We start from the raw sequence: 24,397 nt of genomic DNA, 5'->3' as shown, positions 1-24,397 counted from the left end.
TGAATTCAGGACAGTCAGGACTGTTTCACAGAGAAACCCTGTATCCCACCCTCACTCCCCAAAATTAAATGCCAAAAACCCCCCCAAAATTTCAGATTATTTAGATTACTTTTATAGTCTCACAAAAACCGTAGGTATGTAATGTACGTACAGAATTAATTTTAGGGTTGGTTCAACAGACAAAGTACACCTAAAGAGCATAAAAATTCTTTATTTAACCTAATCCAGCCAGTATTGAGTTTTCTATATTAAAAACAGATATTTTTTAAAAAATTACAACAGAATTAGCAAGGCAGTGACTAATAAAGTCACTAAATTTGATTATATATTTTCAATATTTGATTATATATTTTCAATCATTTGGTAAGTACGTAATGAACAATATTTTCAGCCACTTAGATGGAGTTAACTTCTACAATAGAATTTTACTAATCATTGAATTTTATAAAAAGAGGTTTAAAACATTGACATTCCTAGAAATAACAAAAATATGAAAATAAATTGGAGAACAGTATACTCACATATTCCCAAAGTCTCTACTGTCTCTCTTCTCTACTGTTCTGTTTATTACTGTCCTGTCCTAGAGAGCAGACCACCACTGTTTAGGAGCTATTGAGGCCAAAAGTACCTCTGTCCTTTCTCAGCTAATCCTAGAAATTGTCTAAGTGTGACTTGCATTTTAGAGATGAAAATAACTGTGGCCAAGCAGCCATTTTGCCATGGTTATACATTACAGTTATTAAGACTTGAACTAGGCTCTTAAAGCTGCCTACCCAGCTTTAATTCTGCCCACATTTTTGCTTCATGGTTGGGTGGCCACCATCCGGGCAGGACTGGCATGGGTTATTTTCTTGGAATAAGGCTCTTTAGATTTGAAACTATTCAGTTGCAAGGCTAGCATTTGCTCCTTTCTGCAGGCACTTGTGGTTCCTTCCCCATAATTCTACAAAGTTCTACCTCCTGTCCCCAAGGGATTAGAGCTGTTTCCTTGGCCTTCATGGACCTTGATGCCAATCAAATCCATCTTGAACATTAAAGTAATATGTAGGGAATTGAGTGCTTGCATAACTGTAAGTGCTGCTCAATTTAACAAAATTATCAGTCATTCTTTAATATGTCTTTTCACATTGGAAATTATAAAAGTCAATATATTTCATAATTGCAGCTAAATAAGTTATTTTTATATATAATCAGAGTTCTTATTTCCTCTTTAGAACAACAGCAGTGTTAGGCTAATTCAGTCATATTGTCCCTTATACCTTAGATAATTACAACTCTGGATGTTCAATAGTCATTCACAAATACCATAAAACTCAAAACTGAGTTATTCAACCTTTCGAAAGATATCAGTCTTTACTAAAAGTATGCTTTATTTACAATCTAACCCAGCTCAATCTATATTTGTTACACTCTTAAAGTACCCATTTCTCAGTAGGGGACCATTTATTATCATGCACCACACACTGTGAACAGTGTTTTTTAAGCTTTAAAATTTTCGTTTTAAATCAATGAAAATAAGTAAAAGAACACTCAGATCGCTGAACAGTAGAATGGTCACTATTAAACATGACCTAACAACTGCTTTTGAACAACGAATACATAACTAATTAAACAAAGACTATTAAGGAGCTAGCCCCCTTAATATGACAATCAGGATCTAAAAGAGGGCTGGTGATGTAACTCAATTGTAGTGTTTACCTAGCATGCAGAAGGCCCTGGGTTCAATCCAGCACTGCATAAAAAGCAGCCTATAGCTGGGAGGAGCAGGAGTTCAAGGTCATCCTCAGAAACATAGGAAGACTAAGACCAGCCTATGTGAGAGACCCTGACTCAAAAACAAAACACCCTAAACACATCTGTATTGGTCATCTTATAAATGGATATAGCCAAACCAAACACCTGGACACTCATTAAAGACTTGTTCTCATATTACCTCACTGACTGAGATTCACGAAGCGCTCAACACCACATTTTGGGTCACTTACTGCTTGTTCTAACAGACTGCAAATTGTCAGAGCTGGGACCAAGTTTATCTTGTTCATCACTGTATCCCACAGCATCCTGCAGTGGCTGAGTAAATGGGAGGCAATTAACAAATATCTAAATAACTGAATCAATGAAAAAAACCAGCAATTTTATTTTTTCCAAGTTATTCTCTGTTTAAATTACTAACTGGCAGCTCCAAGTCCTAGAAATACAGGATTTAAAAACATTGAGTGACACAAGGCCTTCTACTTCATTTCTCCTGACCCTCCTTCGCCACCCTCCCTCCCACCTTTTCTGAACAACCCCCCAGACACACACACACACACACACACGACAATGACGAATACATGGGTCAAAATTACATTATGAACTATGAGATGTCAACACTGCATAAATAAAGTTTAATAGTGAAAAAGTGATCTGGAAGCCCTGGAGACTGACCCTATATATCTGAGATGCCACATGGGTTAACAAAAAGGCAACAGGATCTCTGTTGTTCGGATGATCATTTCTATGTTCACGTATATATTTTTTGGTTTGTTATTTATTCAGAACTAATTTACATTTCCTCATATTAGCACAGGCTCCTGTTTAGCATGTGATCAGATTATGCCAATGAGGAAAGTCCTCACAGGACCTTCATTGAGTTGCTGTTTCTAAGAAAACACTGAACATGAGTATATACAAAAGAGGCATCAGAATAAAACAGCATGTCCATTTTAATATTTATACAGTTTTATCTTTACATTTTGTCTGGAAAAATATGAACAAACCCAGGTTTACCATGCTAAGATAATGGTTTAGTCGACAGCCGTCAAAGCAGTACATATAAATGACCAAGTTGAATCGTATCCTTAGGTTCTGTGATTACTGAAAGGATCCCCTGCTTTGCGTGCTTTATTATATTTCTTAAAAATATAGGAGCAGTATTTATCACCAGTCTCCACTAGTGCATTAATGATGGAATCAGAACAACACAACAGGCTCGTCAGGATGAGAGGCCTCAGAACAGCCAGAAGTCAGTTTTATGCTTCTTCTTGTTCTGGATAATTTAGGATTTTGCGGTGTGCCTGACGTAAATATTGCTGCTGTTTGAAGTAAACCTTAAATGCTCCTTTTATGGCAACAAAAGCAATTCCACCCTAAAATAAAAAGAGAGATTAATTTTTTTGTAATGCAGGCTTAGAGAAACAAGAAAAAGAACTTTACAAAGATCACAAAAGACACAGGCTTTGGCGCCAAATGAATCCTGATAACTGCAAGGAAAACACTCTTTTCTGTTAGGGCTGAGATTAGGCAAAAAGTAGACACTTCAAGTGGTGGAGGAAGAGCTTCCTCCACCCGCATCTCTTGAGCTGCTTTCTTCCCATAAAGCTCTACATTCATCTGGTAGAAAGAAGACTGGCAGAGCGCCATGCGGACTGTGACCAAGAAGGGCAAGTGGGGTGGCAGGAAACAGCATGAGCCAGTTTCATGTTGTGTTTATTTATGATGTTGGTACTGGGGATTGAGCCCAGAGCATATTCCAGAAGAAAAGGTACCTATAGAAAGGGTCCAAAGGCCAGACTGGCAGCAGCAACCCCCCCCTTTTTATTTCCCTCAAACTAAGGTGACAGCGGGGTTAATGAAAAGACAAGGCAGGGGACTACACAGAGCCCTATAGAACTTCCCCGAGACAAGTAATATTAAATCCATCTTACCAAGATTGTCCTTTGTAAATTTGAGTTAACACTACTGAACATCAGTTTACCAACTATTGTCGCAATGGTAGGAAAGACAAGGGCTCCACACAAAATTCGGGTAGCAGAGACATGATCAGCTAAAGGATTAGCTTCAGCTGGAATTCGAGGAACAGGACAACCAATCCCTAGAAGGAGGGGGAAGCATCATGTTAGTACTAAACCTCAGTAATAGTTTTAAAAAAATAGCTTTCAGCTTTAAATATTTACCTCCCCCAGAAACAACAACAAAGCCATGTGATGGTTCTTCTAAAGGTCAATTCAACACGTGCTTTATTTATACAGCACAATTCAGGACCTTACCTGGAAATATACTGTTCAGAATTTGTAGTTTATTTGAATATTTGCGCCATAGTCTAAGCACATAGTCCTCCCAGCGGATCATTTTGCCCAGTATCAGCATGACAGGAATAGTAGGAAGTCCAATCAAAAGGAATAAAGGGTCAGCTCGCTCCATGACATCTAGCCCTTCTTTATGGCCTACAACCTGTAAAGCGGACAGCATTTGCTACAGTTATTTTCTTATCTAAAGCAGTGTATGCTTTTGTTTGTGTTTTTTTGAGACATGGTTTCTGTGTGTAATCCTGGCTGTCCTGGAACTCTTCTATGGACCAGGATGGTCTCTACCTCAGGGACCCGCCTGGTTCTGCCTCCTGAGTGCTGGGATTAAAGGCACCAGGGCACAGTGACACATATTTGTGTGGTATATATTCAGTTCCTTTGTAAGAAATACTTAATTTCAAAAAACAGAAACAAAAGTTAAAAATAAAAGGTCTGAAAGCCTTTAGTCTTGATTTGTTTATAAGAAATAATACTAGGACTGGATTGCTCAGTGGTTAAGAACACTTGCTGCTCTTGCAGAGAACCCAAGTTCAATTCCTAACTCCCATATGGCAGCTTACAACTACTTGTAACTCCAGTTCAAGAGATCTGACTAACTGCTCTGGCAGTAGATACACTCCAAAAGGCTCAAATATATAAGTATAAAAAATAAATCTCAAACATAAAAATTAAAAATAAAAATAAACCAGGCGGTGGTGGCGCAAGCCTTTAATCCCAGCACGCAGTTGGCAGAGGCAGGCGGATCTCTGTGAGTTCGAGGCCAGCCTGGTCTACAAGAACTAGTTCCAGGACAGGTTCCAAAGCTACAAAGAAACCCTGTCTCAAAAAACCACAATAAAATAAAATAAAAGACCACCCATAGCTGAGTGAGGTAGTACACACCTTTAATCCTAGTACTCAGAACACAGAGAAAGTAGATCTCTGTGACTTTCAGACAGAAAGCAGGTGGGTCTACATAGCTCTTATGTTAGCTAGGGCTACACAGTGAGACCCTGTCTCAAAATAAAATAAAATCATCATGATCTAGCCAAGAAGAGTATACAGCCAAGTATAGCCAAGTTATTCTATTTTACATTGGAATAAAATAACTTTACAAAAATGGCTGATTGCATTAATTAGATCTCAACAGAGTTGTGAAGGTACATCCAAGATTTGCTGTTATTTAATTTTTTGAGACATAGTCTCATTGTGTAGCTTTGGCTGACCTGGAACCCATCATGTAGACCAGGCTGGCCTCAAATTCAAAGAGATCCACTTGCTCCTGCCTCCAAAGTGCTGGGATTAAAAGCACACACTGCTTTTCAGTACAGCAACCATTTTTTCAGTAACTGGCCAAAATGACAAACAGAGGGAAAGATGAAAGGCACCTGTTATATGTTCTCTAGACTGTTTTGGAAACATGAACCCGTTCTTCTGGCCACGTAACATTCAAATATACAGGAAGGGTGATATGGCAGACACCAAGGAGAAATGCCCCATTAAGTGTTACCATGGGAAAAACTGGAAGTTTACAGCATAAGTTAGCATGCCAAGGGGATCACTGTAAACAAGCAAGAAAAAGATTCTTGCCAAGAGAATTGTTTGCATTGAGTAAATTAAGTACTCTAAGAGCTGAGACACCTTCGTAAAACAGGTGAACAATCAGAAAGAAAAAGGCACCTAGTTCAGCTCAACACCAACCTGCTTAACCCAGGATCGCACACTTGGTGAGAATTAATGTAAAGGAGCCTGCGATGCTGGACTCCATTCTCTATGAATTCATGCCTTAGTAGACAAAATTCAAGAAATGGCTGGGCAGGTGTGGTGGCATTCCTTTAACACTAGCTGTTCATCTGATTTGAAGGTTGTGGTGGAGTATTAGTTGAAGAAGTGTTACATTAGTTGATGCTGTGGAACATTTGTTTAATGATGCAAAGATGTGTTGCAATCTTTTATGTTGCATTTAATTAACTCTGTGAAGCTCTGTTACTTTGCCTGTCTAAAACACCTGATTGGTAGGTCTAATAAAGAGTTGAATGGCCAATAGGTAGGCAGGAGAAAGGAAAGGCGGGGCTGGCATGCAGAGAAAATAGGAGAAAAATCAGGGGTCAGCCATCCAGCTACACAGCAAACTATGGAGTAAGAAGAAAGGTATATAGAAAGATAAAAGTCCAGAGGCAAAAAAGAGATGTCATAATTTAAGAGAAGCTGGTTAGAAATAAGCAAAGCTAGGCAAGTCATTTATAAGAATAAGCCCCCATGTGATTATTTAGGAACTGGGTGGTGGGCCCCTAAAAGAGTGAAGAGAAAAAGAAATAAAATAACAACAGATGGTGGCAAAGGCAGGTGAATCTCTAAGTTCAAGGCCAAGCTGGTTTACAAACCAAGTTCTAGGGCAGCCAGGGCTACATAAGGCCACATAACATAGAGACCCTGCTTCAAAACAGTAATCCCTCCCGCACCCACCAACTTAGCACTTGTGAGGCAGTGATATGTATATCTTCATGAGTTCAAAATCAGCCAGGACTACACAGTGAGACTGTCTCGAAACAAAAAAACCCAACAAGCACAAAAAGCAAATGAAGAATCTCATTCAAATTCCATAACTATAGACTGGAGACATGGAGAAGTAATGAGAATTAACTGGAAAGGAATAGTGATCTGGCTGGTGGTTTATATGAACTGCAGAGCTGATCACAGAGCAAACAAAAAAAATGTTAAGGCCCTGGGGGATGGCAAATCTCAGGGCATGATATTCATGTAGCTCAGTTGATGCACCATATAAACTGGGCACAGTAGCTGTATCAGCTAGTTTTACATGTGATTAAATACCCAACAAAAGGAATTTAAGGGGTTCCCTAACTGACAGGCTGAGAGCACAGGTCAGCATAGTGGGAAATGCTGACAGGAGTCTGATGCAGCTGAGTACAAGGTAGCCCCAGTTCATTTTCTCCGCCTTACAAAATCCAGAGCCCCACCTCATGGAATGGTGCTGTCCGCATTGAGGGTGTGTGTTCCCATCTCAATTAACCTAAAATAGGTAATCCCTCATAGGAGTGCCCAGAAGTTTGTATTTTTAGTGCCTAGTTCCTGTCAAGCCCACAATCAACATTAACCATTAGAATAGCATAAGGCTATAATCCTACTCCTTGGTAGGGTGGAGGCACGAAGCTCAGAAATTCAAGGCCAACTTTGGGCTACCAATCAAATTGGAGGCAAGCTCCATATCCTGCCCATTCATGTTTTGCTAAAGTTAAGTCTGGGACTCGACATAAACTAGTCTGCCCCCCCCCACCCAAAAAACCCCACATAAATACTGTTGGTTTAGACACTGCATAGAAACAAAAACAAGTAAATAGAAGTGTTGTATGGGTGATGGAATAGCCAAAACAATATTAAGTAACAGCAGCAACATCTATTATCTTACTTCTGACTTTCAATGTAATCATTTATAGGATTTTTACCATGAAAGCTTTGCTTACATACTCATATATGTATTTAGGTAGGTAAAAGATGCTCTCCCAATACTCTTAAAAATTACACAGTACGTATCTACCATCCCAGCTAATCACTCATTCTTGGAATAAATGTTTCAAGCAAGGGAGTAAATGTAAAGGTGATTTCTAAACAGTTAACACACAATACATATTTGTAACTTTTGTTTCCTTGCTTATATTAATATTTCAGGCTATAAATCCAAATTATTAAAATTTTCAAGCACCAGCTCAACACTTCTTATAATAGCAATTGCTCTTTCCCTTTTTACTCAATTAAAAATGTTGATGGAGTACTGTATTTGATTCATATTTACATACACAATTATACAACTGCTCTCTAGTATGTCATTATGTACACCTTACTTGAAGTCCCAACACTGAGACATATCTAAAAGTAAAAACACAATGGTTAATAAACTGCTGTATTTTATACACAGAATGCTAGACAGATTTCTACAGTTATATGAAAAGATCAAGAATCATTATGAAAAGAGACTGCAGCTATAATATGAAATTAGCAATAGTGGGTACCTGAGGAGGTAATGGGGGATCTAGGCAAATGAAGGACAGGAGAACTCTCCCTAGACCACTCTGTACAATACTCTGTACATTGTACAACATACAATACTGTGTGCGTATATGTGGGTGGGGCACGCTACAGCTCATGTGTAGAGGTCAAAGGTCAATTTCTTTTGGGAGCCCAGTTCTCTCCCTTTCTATCAATGTGAGGGCTGGGAAAACTGAACTTGGGTCATTCATTTTTTTTTTTTAAAGATTTATTTATTTATTATGTATACAACATTCTGCCTCAATGTATGCCCGCACGCAGAGGAGGGCGCCAGATCTCAGTACAGATGGTTGTGAGCCACCATGTGGTTGCTGGGAATTGAACTCAGGACCTCCGGAAGAGCAGCCAGTGCTCTTAACCTCTGAGCCATCTCTCTAGCCCGGGTCATTCATTTTTTCATTAGGCTTTGTGGCAGCATCTCTACCCTCTAAGCCATCCTGCTGGTTCTAGTCTAGACTCTTTTTATATAACTTGTTATTCTTTAATCATGACAGTGTCATTACTCATTTAAAACAATACATTCTAAGAACTCCTGGCAAATGTTAATAATAGAGTAGAATGGTGAACCTGCATCACTGTCACTGCTCCATAAGTCACAGCTGTCCAATAGATAGATCCAACCATTATTCCTGCTGCAGCAAAAGGGCAAGCTTTTGAGATCAGTCTATCTGCAAGATCCAAGACATAAACGACTGGACCTACAATATGAAGAGAGAAAAGTTTCAACACAAGGTGGGTTTTAGGATGACTTCAATATTTTCTATAGGTCTAAAACACTTGTATGACGTTAGATGTTCTAAAAACAGTTGTTAAATAGATATTTTTAGATTTTTATTTTTAGTAGTGTGTGTGTGTACAAGTGTGTGTCACATATGTCTGGATGCCTGTGGAGGTCAGAGGCATGGGATCCCCTGGAGCTGGAGTTACATGTGACTGTGAGACACTTGGCATGGGTGCTGGGAACTGAACTTGGGTTCTCTAGAAGAGCAAGCAATAGCATACTCTTAGCTACTGAACCATCTCTCCAGTCTCTAGTTGTTATATGTCTAACAGAAATTCAGATTTGAGTAGTTTAGACTTTCTCGATAATTTGCATGAACGAATATCTAGGCTGTTCAAACTTTATTATTGATTCTGGAATTAGAGCAATAAAGTTGCTTCAGATGAGGGAAACAATCCTCACTTCTACCTCAATCACACTGGCTACTGCAGAGTGAAAGGACTATTTTAGTTTTTTTTTCCCCCAAATAGTTCCTAGGAACCATTAAGTCCTATATTACCTGGCTAAAAAAAATAAATAAAATTGCATTTCTGGCTTAAGTCGTTGTGTCTTGAAGCAGTGTATAAAGGTAATGCTATTTTTTCTTTTTAAAAAAATATTTACTTATTTAATGTACATAAGGATTTTTTTTTTGGCCTGCATGCATATCTGTGTTACACCTGTATTACATATGGCTGTGAGCCTCGATGTAGGTGCTGCAACTGAATCCAGGTGCTCTGTAAGAACAAGTGCTCCTATCCAATGAGTCATCTCTTTAGCCCCATGGCTATTTTCTTATAGCCACACAAGTCAATTTATTTTACTTGATTTTAAATATACTGTATTTATTTTCTAGAAGGGTAGTCAGCACTCCTACCCATGTATCCATGTTTCCAGTCCTGCGTTTAGGTTTCTTGACAGAGTCCAAAATCATTTTTTTCAAAAAGGACAGACACCTCTGACACTAGGAGTTAAAAAAAATCATCAATTCTTGTTGTGATATCTCTGAATTTTAGGAAAGCACTTAAGTGTTTACTAGTTATGAAACACGGCCAGTTCAGGACCCTTGTTGTAGCTTACAGCCACCTACTACTCTAGTCCTAGAGGATCTGACACCCCGCTATGTGTGAGCACTGCACACACATGGTGGACAGACATACAGGCAGGCAAAACATCCATACACGTAAAAATAAATAAAATTAAAAAAAGAAAATTATTTTCTAATAAGCTTTTTCTTTTTTTTTTTCTTAAATTTTTTGGTTTTTCGAGGCAGGGTTTCTCTGTAGCTTTGGAGTCTGTCCTGTCTTGTAGACCAGGCTGGAATAGCTTTTTCTAAATGATTATGGAGTCAGTGTTTATGGTATTCTAATAGCTACATGTGCCAATTATCAATTATATTCTTACTATTTTGAAAGTATTTACTTACCAGTAAGTCCAATTTAATTTACCTCTAGAATTTTCCAGAGAAATGGAAAGGTTGTATATCTGTTCACCACAAAACCAAAGAACTGAACCTCTGCGTTTAACCAAAGGTATAAGTAGCTTGTTGGCTAAGTAATTTATTTGTTGAATATCTCTATATACAAACTGTTATTTTAGACATTTCTTAGAAATGTGTAAATTCTATCACATGCTTTCTTGGAGCCTACAATCTAAAGAATGTTAAACACAAAAGCAGTTACCATATTGTATAAAGAAATTAATATAGTAATTTCACAATAGAATAATTAAACATAAAAGGAAAAAAAATCTTATAAAGGCCTGATAAAAACTCCCCACTGACTTCTAGAGCCAGCCACTGTAAAGACAGAGATGACATTGTGAAGGAAAGATTCCATAGATAGTGGCACTGGAAGCCAGAAACCAAGGGTACATAATAAAAGCTCAGTATTTGAATTTCTTAGGATTGCTAATCTGTAATCAGAAACCTAAAGCCAGGAGATCCCCTGCAGGCTCCCCTCATTAATACAGGAGCACTGGGAGCCAAAAGTCCACTAGGAGACCACAGGTCTCTTCACTCCTCAAGGTCACAGCACCCGCTGGCAGTTCTTTCTCTTCTTAGGCTCCATCATTGACCCTACTTGTTTCTATCAGACAAACATTATTTCATTTATCTTAAAATAAACTTAATTTTTTTTTTTTTTACTATGTGTGGATATGTGGGATGTAGGTATGTGCTTTGAGGACGCCAGAGGACACCTTCAGGTACCAGTTCTCTCCTTCAACCACCAAGGACCAGAACTCAGATTGGCAGGCAGTGTCCTTATCTGCTGAATCTTTTCACCAAGCCCCTAAAATCTTTTTATTTATTATTTTTGAGATAGTGCCTCACCATCTAGCCTAGGCTAGCCTTGAACTCACAAGGATTCACCTGCCTCGCCTTCCCAGTGTACCAGCCTTCTAAAATCTGATCTTTCCTGTCCTACTACTTACTCCATTTTCTTGCTTTCTCTGAATACTCAAAATAATTGTCCAATTTTCCTTTAGTTTTTCCCAAAAACCTATTCATGCGTATCACTAACAACCTCCACATATCTAAATTCAGTGGTCTAATCTCAGTACATTTACTTGGCCTATCAGCTAAACATGACATACTTTCTTTCCAACATATGGTTGGTTCTTTCCAGAACATCTTATCACTCAATTTTCAGTTTCCTTGCTGATTTTCTCTTTACTTTCATAAAGTTCCCTCTGCTGATCTATACCACACCATACTTCCTACTTAATTATATCTCCTTTTCCTAATGCATTTTCATCACATAACATACTTTACTTATTAAATCTATTTCAATTTACTATAACAATGGTTGGAGAACCACAAGCCCATAGCCAAATCTAACCAGTTGTCTACTTTTGTAACTAAAACTTTCTTGAGGAATTATCTGGTGTTTTTTTTTTAAACCCTATAATCCTTATTTTTATTTTGAAAATTTTGTGTCTTTCCCTTGGGTTATTTGTAGAATACTTGCCCAGTAAAATTAAGGAACGGGCTCAATTATTTATTCTAGACTTTTCAGATAAAACTATTGTCTTGGCTTTTATTTTAATTTTACTTTGCCCAAATATTTCATTACTTCCAGGCAGACTAGTCCAAGATTAGTTTTAATATTTGAAAGGAAGAATATTTAGTATTAAACATATCATTATGATAAAAAGCCAGCCTGTGGAAATATTTCTGTGAGTTAAAGATTATCTAAGCAAGGGGCTGGAGAGATGGCTCAGAGGTTAAGAGCACTGACTGTTCTTCCAAAGGACCCAGGTTCAATTCCCAGCAACCACATGCAGCTTACAACTGTCTGTAACTCCAGTTCCAGGGAATCTGACACCCTCACACAGACACACACGCAATAAAAGACCAATGCACATACGGAAATCCTCTGGACGATAATCCCCAACTGAGCGTGCTAATCGCCTTATGACGGAGGACCATAATTGTAGGAATACAGTATCAGATTACAACACAAAGAGTTAAGGAGTATGGAGGAGACAAAATCCTAGTCCTTGAAAACTCTCATTCTAACAGGAAAGAGAAAACATGAATAAATGCTCAACACAAATTAACTAAGGGCATAAAAGTTTCCGTATTTTATAAAGGCTTTATTAGCTTTCCAACACTGACTGATGATTACACCTAGAACTTCATGCATGCTAATAAGAGTTCTGTCACTAAGCTACACTCAGTCCACAGGACTGCATTTTCAATGGTTTGGTAGGTCTGACCACATATACTTTCAACAGTATTATACAATGGATGGCAACTGAAACTATATAAACAGCTTTTAGAAATCTAATAATTCAAAAGGTATTAGAGAAGCCTGTAATTAAAAGGAAGTTTTACTGTGAATTCTCTCATATAATAAAGATTTTTATAAAGACAAACTTTCCTAATATTTTGGGTAAATTCAAGTTTTTGCATTTCAAAATTGCGTGACAAAGGTAAGCTGAAACTTTTGGGTAAACATATTAGGCTACTCCAAAAGAAGCAATCAGCTTTGTCTCAAGACACTGTAAGCCTAACTTTGCTCTAGCTGTGATGCAGATTCAGGTAGAACTGGGTGCGGTGCCACACACCTGTAAATCTTGTACTTCCATCCTAAGGCTGAATGATCTTTAAAGACTTAGTTTTTATTTGTGTGTGCGTGTGTGCGCACGCGTGCACATGTGCACAATGGCTATGGGTACCTGAGGAAGTAAGAAGAGGGTATCAAGTCCTCTGGAGCTCAAGTTAGAAGTGGGTGTGAGTTGTCCAGTATGGGTTTTGGGGCCCAGACTCAGATTCTCCGCAGCCAAGAGCAGCCAGCACACCTATCACTGTGCCATCTCTACACACCTGTTTTAAGTTCTTTTATTCCTTTTTTAAAAGACGAGTCTTACTACACAGCCATGGTTGTCCTGGAACTCACTATGTAGACCAGGCTGGCCTTAAATTCACTGTCTTCACTATACTACTTGTCTTTCATGCAAAGCTGTCATTTCCCCTCACATAAGAAAACAAGCAGACATTTTCTATATTCACCTCATTTTCTTGTACGAAAAAAGTACTTCATTACCTACATTTTTATAGTATGCATAGCACCTACCAAGAACAAAGCATCTAATAATCTCGAATTTTTTCCATGACACCCACTCTCCTCTAGAATCTCTCTTTCGTTTGGACTGGTCCATAAACCAAGCTGTGGCTCCTCCATACCTCTCAGTTATAGGTAAGGGCAATATTAAAAATATTTTAAGAACAACAAGGCATACATTCCAAACAAGAATGACACTAGCTCAGAAACATATGGCTTTAAAGAAAAGGGTTATACTTCTTTTCAGGTTAAGTCTCATTTTCAAAGACTTCTGGTTATTTTCACTTCCAATAATTCCCAGAAAAAGGGGTAGTATTCCTGAAATATAACAGTATAAACTGGATTCTCAAAATGAACTTAACTTTATTGGTTCAGCCGTAGAGCAACTGCCTAGCATGGGAAAGACCCAGAGTTCAGTACCTAGCATTGCCAAAACCAAACCAAAACTTTAATTTCCCTGTTTTTGCTTCTTAATAGAACAAATAAGGAATATTAGGGCACTCACCACTGGTTTTTCTCCTAAACCAACTGTCCCCAAAGAATGATGCTCTTCAAGTCTACCTCTGCCTTCCCTCTTTAGTATGCAGTCTCAGGTGTGATCCCCAGAAGCACCACCCACCTCACCTGAGACAGGGTGTGGGACAACCCTGTTTCTGCTTCTCTAGCACAGGGTTCCATGTTCTGAAAACTGAACTTGGGTTCCCATGTTTGCCAGGCAAACACTTTACTGACTAAGCTGTATCTCCAGCCCTGAGTCAGCTTTGTATTACGGCTCTCTTGTTCAGTTAGGCATGAAAGTTTTTTTATTTTTATTTTTTTATTTTTATTTTTTATTTTTTAAAGGGGGGAGAGGAGAGGGAGTAGGGTAATGCTTCAAGACAGGGTTTCTTTATGTAACAGCCTTGCCTGCCCTGAAACTCACTTTGTAGACCAGCCTGGCCTTGAACTCACAGAGATTCACCTGCCTCTGTCTCCTGAGTGCTGGAAATCTTTTTCTTCTCAAACAAAAACACAAAGACAAATAGGCAAGTCTAAGGACTTGTTAAAGATATTGTAAACTCTTTGCAAAATAAATCTTTGACATTCAGAGAGGGAAAATATCAAAATTCACCAAAAAGCAAAAATATGAAATCATTTAAAAATAAATCCGAGGGGCGGCAGATTAAAAAGCATTGACAGCTCTTGCAGAAGCACTGGAATCAGTTCCCAGAACTCACTTGGTGGTTTCCAACTATCAAACTCAGCTTCAGGGGATCTAATGCCCTCTTGTAGCCTCACTGGGTACTAGACATGCACATACACATACATACATACACGAAGGCAAAATACTCAAACATAAAAACCAACCAACCAACCAACCAGAGAGCTGGGTATTGGGGCTCATGGCTGGAGAACTATCATGAGTCCCAGGCCACAGCCTGGGATGGAGTGAAATCTTGTCTCAAGTCCCCACCTTTTCCCTTAAAAAAAAAAAAAAAAAAAAAGCTTGACATCATACACCTGTATAATAACAACAGGAAACACATATGCTGTTCTTAATATAGTCAAACAGTCCTTACCCAACTTTGGAAAAACTATTAGGTATTCAGCATTGCACTGAGGACATGCCACTCTGGCTGTACTGTTTCCTCTTTGCTTTTCATCCACCCAGCGTTGCAGACAAGCCTGGTGAACCCACTTAGTAGATCCTCTGCATCTGCATGGTCTCACCCATTCAGCTGTTCTATCATCTTCATCGGTGGCAAAACACACCCAGCAACTTCTGAAAATTAAGAGAAAAATGTTTACCTCCAGGGGTCCAGACTCCTGCACATGAAGCTTTTAGCTAATGGGATGGAATTATTATGTGGTATTGTAGAACTTATATTAAAATACAGAGCCCAAACAATGAATTTATTCCAAGTAGACCATTTCTTTTTTTTCTTTTCTTTTCTTTTTTTTGGTTTTTTGAGACAGGGTTTCCCTGTAGTTTCTAGAGCCTGTCCTGGAACTAGCTCTTGTAGACCAGGCTGGCCTCGAACTCAGAGATCCGCCTGCCTCTGCCTCCCGAGTGCTGGAATTAAAGGCGTGCGCCACCACCGCCCAGCCAAGTAGAGCATTTCTTTTCTCTCCTTTTAATCTTCCATTACAGAATCTATCTTCTGAACTTTGTTATCCATTTTTTTTTCTTATTCATCTTTCTAGTAATTCTGAGTAGTGAACCAGAGGATTGAAACAGTTTTTAAGTATCTTTGGTTTTATAAGACCTCATGAATGAAGGAAAAAAAATACATTAGTGATTTTTATATATAGTTCCCTCACCTCTCAACCCAGGAACACAAACACATTAGACAGAATGTTCTGAGTCATATTCCCAGACCGTTCAATTTTAAACCAAGGAAAAAGTTTTTTTAAATGTTCATCTATTTCTCCTCATGGCAAAGCATGGCTATAGGAAGAGAAGAGAATATTACAACTTTTCTGTCTCCTCTCTCTCGTTTGTGTGTGTGTTTTGTTTTGTTTGAGACAGTGCCTCACACATGACCTAGGCTGGCCTTGAATTCCTAATTTTTCTGCCTCAAAGATCCTCAGTGCTAGGATCACGGGCTCATACCATTATGCCCCACTCAATAGTAACAACTTTAAGAAGTACAAGGTGTAGCTAAGACCCTAAGCAATAGAGAGGGTGTCTGAACTGGCCTTGCCTGTAGTGATGAGGCGATGGGCCTGCTTTTCATCCTGCCGGGATCCCACACGGCTATCTTTACACTGGAAATAATTACACGGAAACTGTATTCATTTAAATACTGCCTGGCCCATTAGTTCCAGCCTCTTATTGTCTAATTCTCACATCTTCATTAACCCATTTCTAATAATCTGTGTATTTTCCATCTTTGTGCAGCTTTATTTTAACCTCTATTTCATTTATTTTTACTTTTAACTTTTTGCTTTTTGAGACAGGTTCTCTGTATATCTTTAACCTGGAATAACTCTGTAGACCACCAGGCTATCCTTGAACTCAGAGATCCCTCCGTTTCTGCCTCCCAGGCATTGAGATTAAAGGCGTGTGCTCCCACACCTTGATGTCACAGAGGTCAATCTACCTCTGTCTCCCAAGTGTTGGGATTAAAGGTGTGTTCTACCACACCCAACTACTTTCTTTCTTCCTTTTTTACCCTAAGAATTTTAACCTTTAGCCTGCATATATTTTTAACACATAGTAAACCATTTAGAGGTTTTTTTCGACTTTGAATCTTTCTTTTACTGTATATCTCTCTTTTTGTGGCCATGTGAGTCTTTAATTTACCAAGCAATATCGGTAGGACAAAAGCCGTGGTTTTGACAGCTAGATCCAGTCCATTCCTTAGCTTTCTGTGATTCCATCCTTGTGGCTGAGATACCGGCCAGAGCCACGTTCATTACCACAACTCTACAGTGTTTCAAGGTCCCTGCCAGCAAGCAAGCTGCAGCATTCTGCTCACAGACCACACTCTGTCAGACTGCCTGCCTGAAAGAGTTTGCCCTGGCAGGACGGCCCAGAAAGCCAGCATTTTAAAACAGCACAGCCTTTTTCCTGCTACGGCTGAAAACCGAAAAACATGCGTTCAGCTTTTCATCAACACTATTTAAGTGTTTCGTGGCAGGACCTCTTAAAAGAGCTGCAGGGTTTTGCAGCTAAAGCGGAGTCAGGAAGCCTCTCTTACATGAGAGCGCTTGCTTGCCTCTAGCTAACAGAACAGACCCAAGAAATTGCTGCTACCAAGAAAACATGCTTTACTCTATTCTTTCCCAAGCTTTCTCAGGCTTTCTGTGGATTCAGTTATCCACGTGGGCGCCATTCTGTAGTGATGAGGCAACGGGCCTGCTTTTCGTCCTGTTCGGATCCCACACGGCTATCTTTACACTCGAAATAATTACACGGAAACTGTATTAATTTAAATACTGCCTGGCCCATTAGTTCCAGCCTCTTATTGTCTAACTCTCATATCTTCATTAACCCATTTCTAATAATCTGTGTAGCACCACAAAGTGGTGTCTTACCGGGAAAGATTCAGCACGTCTGACATGGTGGCTGACTTCATGGTGACTGTCCCAGAGAGGAGAGGCAGGGCAATTGCCCGAGGCATCTGCCTCACTCCCAGCATCCTGTTCTGTCTACTCCACCCACCTATGTTCTAACCTATCAGGCCAAGCAGTTTATTAATTAACCAATGAAACAGCAGATAGATAGAAACACTCCTACATCACTTGCCCTGTAGTCAGATGGATGAATATCTTAAATATCATCGTAGAACCTCCATCCAGCAACTGATGGAAACAGGCAGAGATCCACATTGGAGCACAGGACTGAGCTCCCAAAGTCCAGTTGAAAAGTGGGAGGAATGAGAATATGAGCAAAGAGGTCAAGACCATGATGGGTACACCCACTGAAACAGTCTACCTGAGCTAATGGGAGCTCACCAATGCCAGCCGGACTGGGAAGGACCAAGTATAGGACAAACTAGTCCCTCTGAATATAGTTGGCAGTTGCATGGCTAGGACAAACTCAGGGGTCACTGACAGTGGCACCAGGATTCATCCTTACTGCTTGTAATGGCTTTTTGGAAACCTATTCTCTTTGGATAGATACCTTGCTCACTCAGCCTAGGTATAGCAGGGAGGGCCTTGGATCTTCCCCAAAGTAATGTGCTTCTGAGGATTGGATTGGATGGGGGGTGGGGTGAGAGGGTAGCTGGAAGGAATTGGGAGGAGGGGAGGTAGTGGGAACTTGGATTGGTATGTATAATGAAAAAAGATAGTTTTTTTTTTTTTTAAAAATGACAAACAAAGAAGTACAAGGTGTTGAGATGTGTTAGATTTATTAATGCTGTAGAATATTTGTTTAATGATGTAAAGATGTGTTACGTTCTTTTATGTTGCACTCTGTGAAGCTGTCACTTTGCCTCTCTAAAACCCATGATTGATCTCTTTGCTAGGCAGGGAAGGGATAAGCAGGGGATGCCAGGCAGAGAGAACAATTAGAAGGAGAAAAAGAGAAGGGGAAGGAACGAAAAAAAGGAGAGAGGACACCAGGGGTCACTCACCTAGATACACAGAAAGCCACAGAGTAAGAAGTAAAGAAAAGATAAACAGAAATAGAGGAAGGAAAAAGCCCAGAGGCAAAGATAGACGGGATAATTTAAGCCAGAAAATCTGGCTAGAAACAAGCCAAGCTAAGGCCGGGCATTCGTGAGAGCAAGACTCCATGCATTTGTTTGGGAGCTGGGAGGTGCCCCCCAAAAAACAGAGTAAAAACAAAACAACAGGGAGGGTTATAAGTTATTGGTATGGCAAATTCACAGGGCCCTAAATCAATCCCGACCCTTGAGGAGAGAGGATGAAGAAGCACAAAAGACAGGGATAAATGACTTAGAATGGCAATATGATAAATATGGATCTACATGTTTCCTGCATCACAGGTAGAATTACTCCTCTTTTCTATATTAAATATTTGTTATATTTCAAATATAGAAATTTCAAGCCTATTACGTTTAAATTAAAATATTTCTATTTTTATAACTATATTATAAAGAACCCACAGCAAAATATATGCAACAAAATTAAGCAGGCCCAAAATCTACATTGTTTTTTTTTTTTTTTTTTTTTTTTTTTTTTTTCGAGACTGGGTTTCTCTGTAGCTTTGGAGCCTATCCTGGAGCTAGCTCTTGTAGACCAGGCTGGTCTCGAACTCACAGAGATCCGCCTGCCTCTGCCTCCCGAGTGCTGGGATTAAAGGCGTGCGCCACCGCCGCCTGGCCAAAATCTACATTTTAATGAACTTTTAAAGGACTCTCACAGTCATACCCTAGACTATGATATATGCTGTTGACTTTAAGTAATTGAAGCAAAGGAAAGCAAAACCTTGGAGAAGGGATCTTTACTGTATAAAATAAGAGAAATCCCATACACTGAAGCACCAGTCGTACAAGGCCTGAAAGCCCCGAATATCTCACTTTCCTGCTTTCTTTATCCAAAGCCCTATATCTGGATATAAGTGAAGAAATGTGGGTGCAGTGTAACATTCAGAAAGGAGCACAAGGAAGGGTAAGTAAATATTAGGGCATGAGGAAGGACTGAATGTAGGTAATGGGTACTGTTTTTCTAATTTTGTTGAGGATCCCCCACCCCCACCCTAGTGTTTTGGTGATAGGTAAGTATATACGAAGTATTCAACAGTGAAAGTGTAAAATCCAACATAAAGCTTCACAGTATCAGAATGGCTATTCTAATTAAATAATAATGCCACTGAGTAGCTAATTTAAACACATTTTTCTGATTGGACACAGTGACAGTGTGCAGTTCAGCAACTTGGAAAGTCAGACAAGCCCATGAAGTTGGAGGCTACCCTGAGCAGTACAGCAGGACCCAGTCTCTAAAACCACCTACCAACTCTAAACTAAAAACCTTCTTTTTTGTGACAGAATCTTGTGTAGTCTAGGTAGCTTAAACAGTCTATGCAGTTGATGCTAGCTTTGAACTTTTGATCTGCCTGTCTCTACCACACTTAGGTTGGGGATGAATGCGGCTTTGTGCTTATTTGGCGAACCCTCTAACAACTGAGCTATATCCCCAGCTCTCTATAAATCTGATACTGATTTAACTCATAGAGAACCCCCCTTTCTTCCCACCAAAGTTGTGTAAGTGATTAGGACAACTTCTAATTAAAGCTTGTTTCTTACTGTGCTTTCACCTGGACAACTGGCTGAATATGCAGGAGAGACAGGGTAGTCAGGTACTACAAACAGATGTGTTCCCAGCCTGTGCAGAACAATGTGGACTTCAATATGAACTTCATGTAAAAACTTTCAGTTAAGATGGGAAAAAATTGGCAAAATGTTTCAGTGGGTGAGAGAACCTGCTGCAAAGCCTGACCACCTAACCTTGGTATCTGGGGTACATGTTGTAGAAGAAGACCTCTGACCTCCACATATGCATGCCAAGTAAATTTCGTTTTTTCCTTTTTAAAATTATGGGCATTTCTCCCTTGTAGTACCTCTTACCCATACTTGGATATGACTTAAGTCTCTTGGATTCTGAGAAACCCACATCCTACTCTCAAATATACTTTTCTTTCCTTGAATACCTCTTTACTTTTTGTTTTGCTTTTTGAGATAGGAGTTCTCTGTGTAGCCCTGGATGTCCTGGAAATTGCTCTGTAGACCAGGCTGGCTTGCCTGCTTCTGCCTCCAGAGTGCTGGGATTAAAGGCATGTGCCACCAACTGCCTGGCTCACTTCTTTGCTCTTAACCATCACGCTGTAGCCAATATTAAAATATCTTTAATAAAATCTTCAATCTTGCTTCATTAAATGGTAAAATATCCAGATCATAAAACTCATCACTTTAACCATTTTACGGGTATAATTCAATTAAACTATATTCCCATTATTGTGGCTATTCACAGGATGACTAACATCTCTGCACAATACTACAATTGCTAAGTGTATGAGCAAATAGGGCAGCTGAGATGCTGTTAGTATAAATACATATTTAACACAACAGGTCATTTTCTAAGTATATTTCTCTCCTTTTGAGCTGGATATATATTTTGGCAACAAAATGTGGACATAGTATCTAGAACTTCCTATGTTCTCTTAAGTTATTGAGGGGAGAACACATAAGTAGCTAGTATGGTTACATATATCAGAATAATTGTCAGTATTAAGTAAGGAATGGGAATGTGGTTCAGCGTTACTGTGCTTATCTAGCATGAAGCCTTGGCTTCAATTCCCAGCACTGTACAAACACTGTATAAACAGTGGAAGCAGGAATAGCTGTATAGTCATCTTCCTCGTAAATTATATATAAGCATAGGTTTGTTTTCCCTAGTATTTTACAATGAAAAATTTCAAGCTTTCTAAAAAAAAAAATACTCAGAAGCAGGCAGAAAGGACGTAAGAACTATGAGATGAGGAGGGGCGCTGTGAAATCCGGTCTTCTGGCATTGTACCCACAAGCACAGGTAGCTGCAGATATATACAGTCTCTGCCAATGAAAAACTAAAGCCAACAATGGTGGGTGTGATGGTTATTGGCTTAAGATAGGGTCTCTCTCTCATACAGGTAGCTGTGCTTACCTGTATAAGACCCGCAGAAGATGGGGCCTAGCAATACTGCATCACTGGAGGGAGGAGGGATTCATGAAGCCCCATGCCCTACCCAGGAACAGCTGCTGCAGGAGGAGGGAGTAAATTTAGTGGGGTAGCCACTGATAACTTGCCCACGCTCCTGTAAATAACCCAGACCCATGCTTATCCAATCAATCCTAATTGAATTCAGTGGAACACACAAGACATGAAAACAGGAGGGAGGCTTGGCAGGAAAATATTCAGTAGTGGAGGGGGATGAGCTAGGGTAATGGAGTAGAAAATGAGCAAAATATGCTTTATGTTTACATTTCTGCAAAGGACAGGAGGAATTCCCAAGTTTCTGTAAATTATTCCCTGTGAATCTCTAAAGAATGTATGAAGAATCAGAACAACATCTAGCTGTAAAGACTTTTCTAAAGTCACTACATAAAAGTGAAAGTGGCATGTCATCAGAACAAACAGCTACGCAGTACCTTCTGGAGGAACCGACTGGCACAGGCAGCAATCTCTCTGGACATATTTTAGCATGCCACACCTAGTCAAGAATGATAAACTCTAAGGAAAGGAAAACCCGATAAGCAACCAGACTCCTAAACAACTGGAGAAACCAGCTAGGAGCGGTGGCACACGCCTTTAATCCTAGCACTGGGGAAGCAGAGACGAGCACATCTCTCGGGGAATTTGAGGCCAGCCTGGTCTGCAGGGCCAGTTCCAGGACAGGCCCCAAAGCTAGAGAGACCACCAAGTTCATTAGTTCTAACAACAGAACACCTGCTAAGTATCAAGTCCTGTCCGAGGATTTAGGATAAAAAATGAGGAGTAACTTCTTGCCTTCTCTGACGTGTGCCCCCACCCAAGTAGCCAATGGCTATAATCTCAATCAAGAGGCCCAGACTCAAAGAGTACCACCTGCTGACCAGGGTGGCCAGTTAGCCTATCCGCAGTGGCAAGCAACCACAAACCTTAGGAAGAAGTTTGAAGAGTTCGTCAGAACAGCAAGACGCTGCCTAGGTGGGAAGCGTGGGTTTAGTCACCAAGAACTCACTGGCTGGGATTTAGACAGCAGAGGGCGGTGCATTCGAGTTCCCAAAGAGTTGTACCGGCTGGAGACCCCCAGGAAGGGGCAACCGGTCCCAGTATCAGCCCACACGTTTCTGGGAAGTCAAAGATCGTCAGGCGCGCTACGTGTTCAATGTTGCATGCATGTGGCTGTTTTCCATAACCTCTACTCCAGTGTGACCGTTAAGGCTCCCTTGTGGATATTCTGACCTTACGGCTTGGGGGTGGGGATGGGATGGGGGTTGGAAGGAGAAACGAAACCCAGGCTTTAAAAAAAAAAAAAAAAAAGTGCCCATCCTTGCATTGTGAAGAGAGGCTTCAAACTGCAAGGGATTACTCTCCAGGAAGATAATCTGGTTCTTTCCAGTGACATCGCTGTCAAACCCCTTGACAACACAGTCGGGGGAATAGGTGGGGAAAAGAAACTAATTCTACGGGTTAACAATAGCGCCCCTTCGCCTCCAAAACAGACTTTCGGCCGAAGCAGACCTCACTCATTTAAGTTTCTAAGTCTACGACCCAGGCCGCTCGCCCAATCTTCCCTTCACTGCCATCTCCAAACTCGGAGCCCCTCTCCCGGCTCCCGGGCGGTGGAACTCTCGGCGGACGCCAGGACCCGCGCTCTCGGGGCCTCGAGGCCAGCATGGGCAGGCCCAGGACGGAGGCCGGCCGTTCCCGGCCCGCCGCTGCTCGTACCTGTCCAGCATCTGTTGAAGGGCTTGGTCCGGCATCTTCCGCGGAGCCGGCGAGTTCGGCCCTCGGCCGCAGCCCCGCTCAGGGCCAGGCCCGGGGACAATAGCACTGAGAGGCGGCGGAGTAGGCCTCAGTCCCGCGGCGCCCGCGGCCCCGCCACACAGCCTCCCGGCGCGGCTCTGACAGGCCCGCGGCGGTGCGCGGCCGGCGGGCGTCCGCAGAGGGCGGCGGGGAGCGAGGAGGAGGAGCCTGGGGCCAGGAGGCGGCGATCGCGGCCCGGGTTCCTGCCGGTCCGCCCGGGGTTCCGGTCCATGGACCGCCGGGGCACCGAGCTGCGGCCGGCGGAGGAGCTACCTCTGTGAGGTAAGAGTCACCGCCTCCGTGCGCGCCGGGGTCACGACGCAGGGGCGGCTCAGAGCAGCCTGGGAGATGTAGTCCTCGGACCGTCCCCCGCTAGAGGCTGCACAGCCCGCCGGGACCCCCGCCGCCGCGCCCGCCGCCGCCGGGCCGGCGCCCTCCCGTTTCCTTCCTCCAGGGGGAAAAAAATGTCCTTCGGGCCGCAGTCCGGGAAGCGGCAGCATGTGGCGCTCCGCTGTCAGTAGCAACAAGGTCAGCACCCCTTCTCCGCGTCTTGCCCCCTCAGCTCTCGCGCTCAGGTGGGACGGAGCCAGGTGAGGGGAGGTGGCTTGGAGGGCCAGTTTCTGGGCCGGGTCCCGCACGCCCGGCCGCGGCGGCGGGAGGTCGGGCGCTTGGGTCAGCCTCGGTCGCGTCAGAGCCCATCTTCGGGGAGGGACCGGGTGACTAAGTGCGGGGCTGCTCCGGAGGGGCGGGTGGGTACCCCGACCGTTCTCACCGGTGCCTGTGTATGTGTGTGTGTGTGTGTTTACACGTGGGGGTGGGACGAGAGAACCATGGTGCGTGTGTGTGTTCTTATCGGTGCCTCTGTGTGTGTGTGTTCTCATCGGTGCCTCTGTGTGTGTGTGTGTGTGTGTGTGTGTGTGTGTGCGTGCGTGTGTGTGTGTACGCTGTCTGCCCGTCCAGGAACCTTCTCGGAGGTGCTGTCTTCCAGGGCTTGCCCGGCAGCCCCCCAAAAGGAACGC

General features: G+C 41.5%; 1 protein-coding gene across 2 annotated transcripts; it reads right to left on the bottom strand.

The window, feature by feature from the left end:
* Positions 1-2,687: 2,687 nt before the first annotated feature.
* Marchf5 (membrane associated ring-CH-type finger 5) lies at positions 2,688-23,626 on the bottom strand. 2 transcript variants are annotated; one of them, XM_038340038.2, is made up of 6 exons: positions 23,301-23,626; positions 14,999-15,201; positions 8,679-8,809; positions 4,029-4,212; positions 3,687-3,853; positions 2,688-3,128 (listed from the first exon to the last, which is right to left on the bottom strand). In XM_038340038.2, exons 1-6 carry the CDS (start codon positions 23,333-23,335, stop codon positions 3,012-3,014), a joined length of 837 nt encoding a protein of 278 aa, XP_038195966.1. In that variant the 5' UTR covers positions 23,336-23,626; the 3' UTR covers positions 2,688-3,011. The 2 variants fall into 2 exon arrangements, with proteins under 2 accessions (XP_038195966.1, XP_038195974.1); XM_038340046.1 differs by lacking the exons at positions 8,679-8,809; positions 23,301-23,626 and having other exon boundaries at positions 14,999-15,133.
* Between the last annotated feature and the right edge of the window lie 771 nt (positions 23,627-24,397).

Source organism: Arvicola amphibius, chromosome 1 (genome assembly GCF_903992535.2).
Source record: "Arvicola amphibius chromosome 1, mArvAmp1.2, whole genome shotgun sequence".
Classification (NCBI taxonomy): Eukaryota; Metazoa; Chordata; class Mammalia; order Rodentia; family Cricetidae; genus Arvicola; species Arvicola amphibius.
This window is presented reverse-complemented; position numbering and strand designations above follow the sequence as displayed.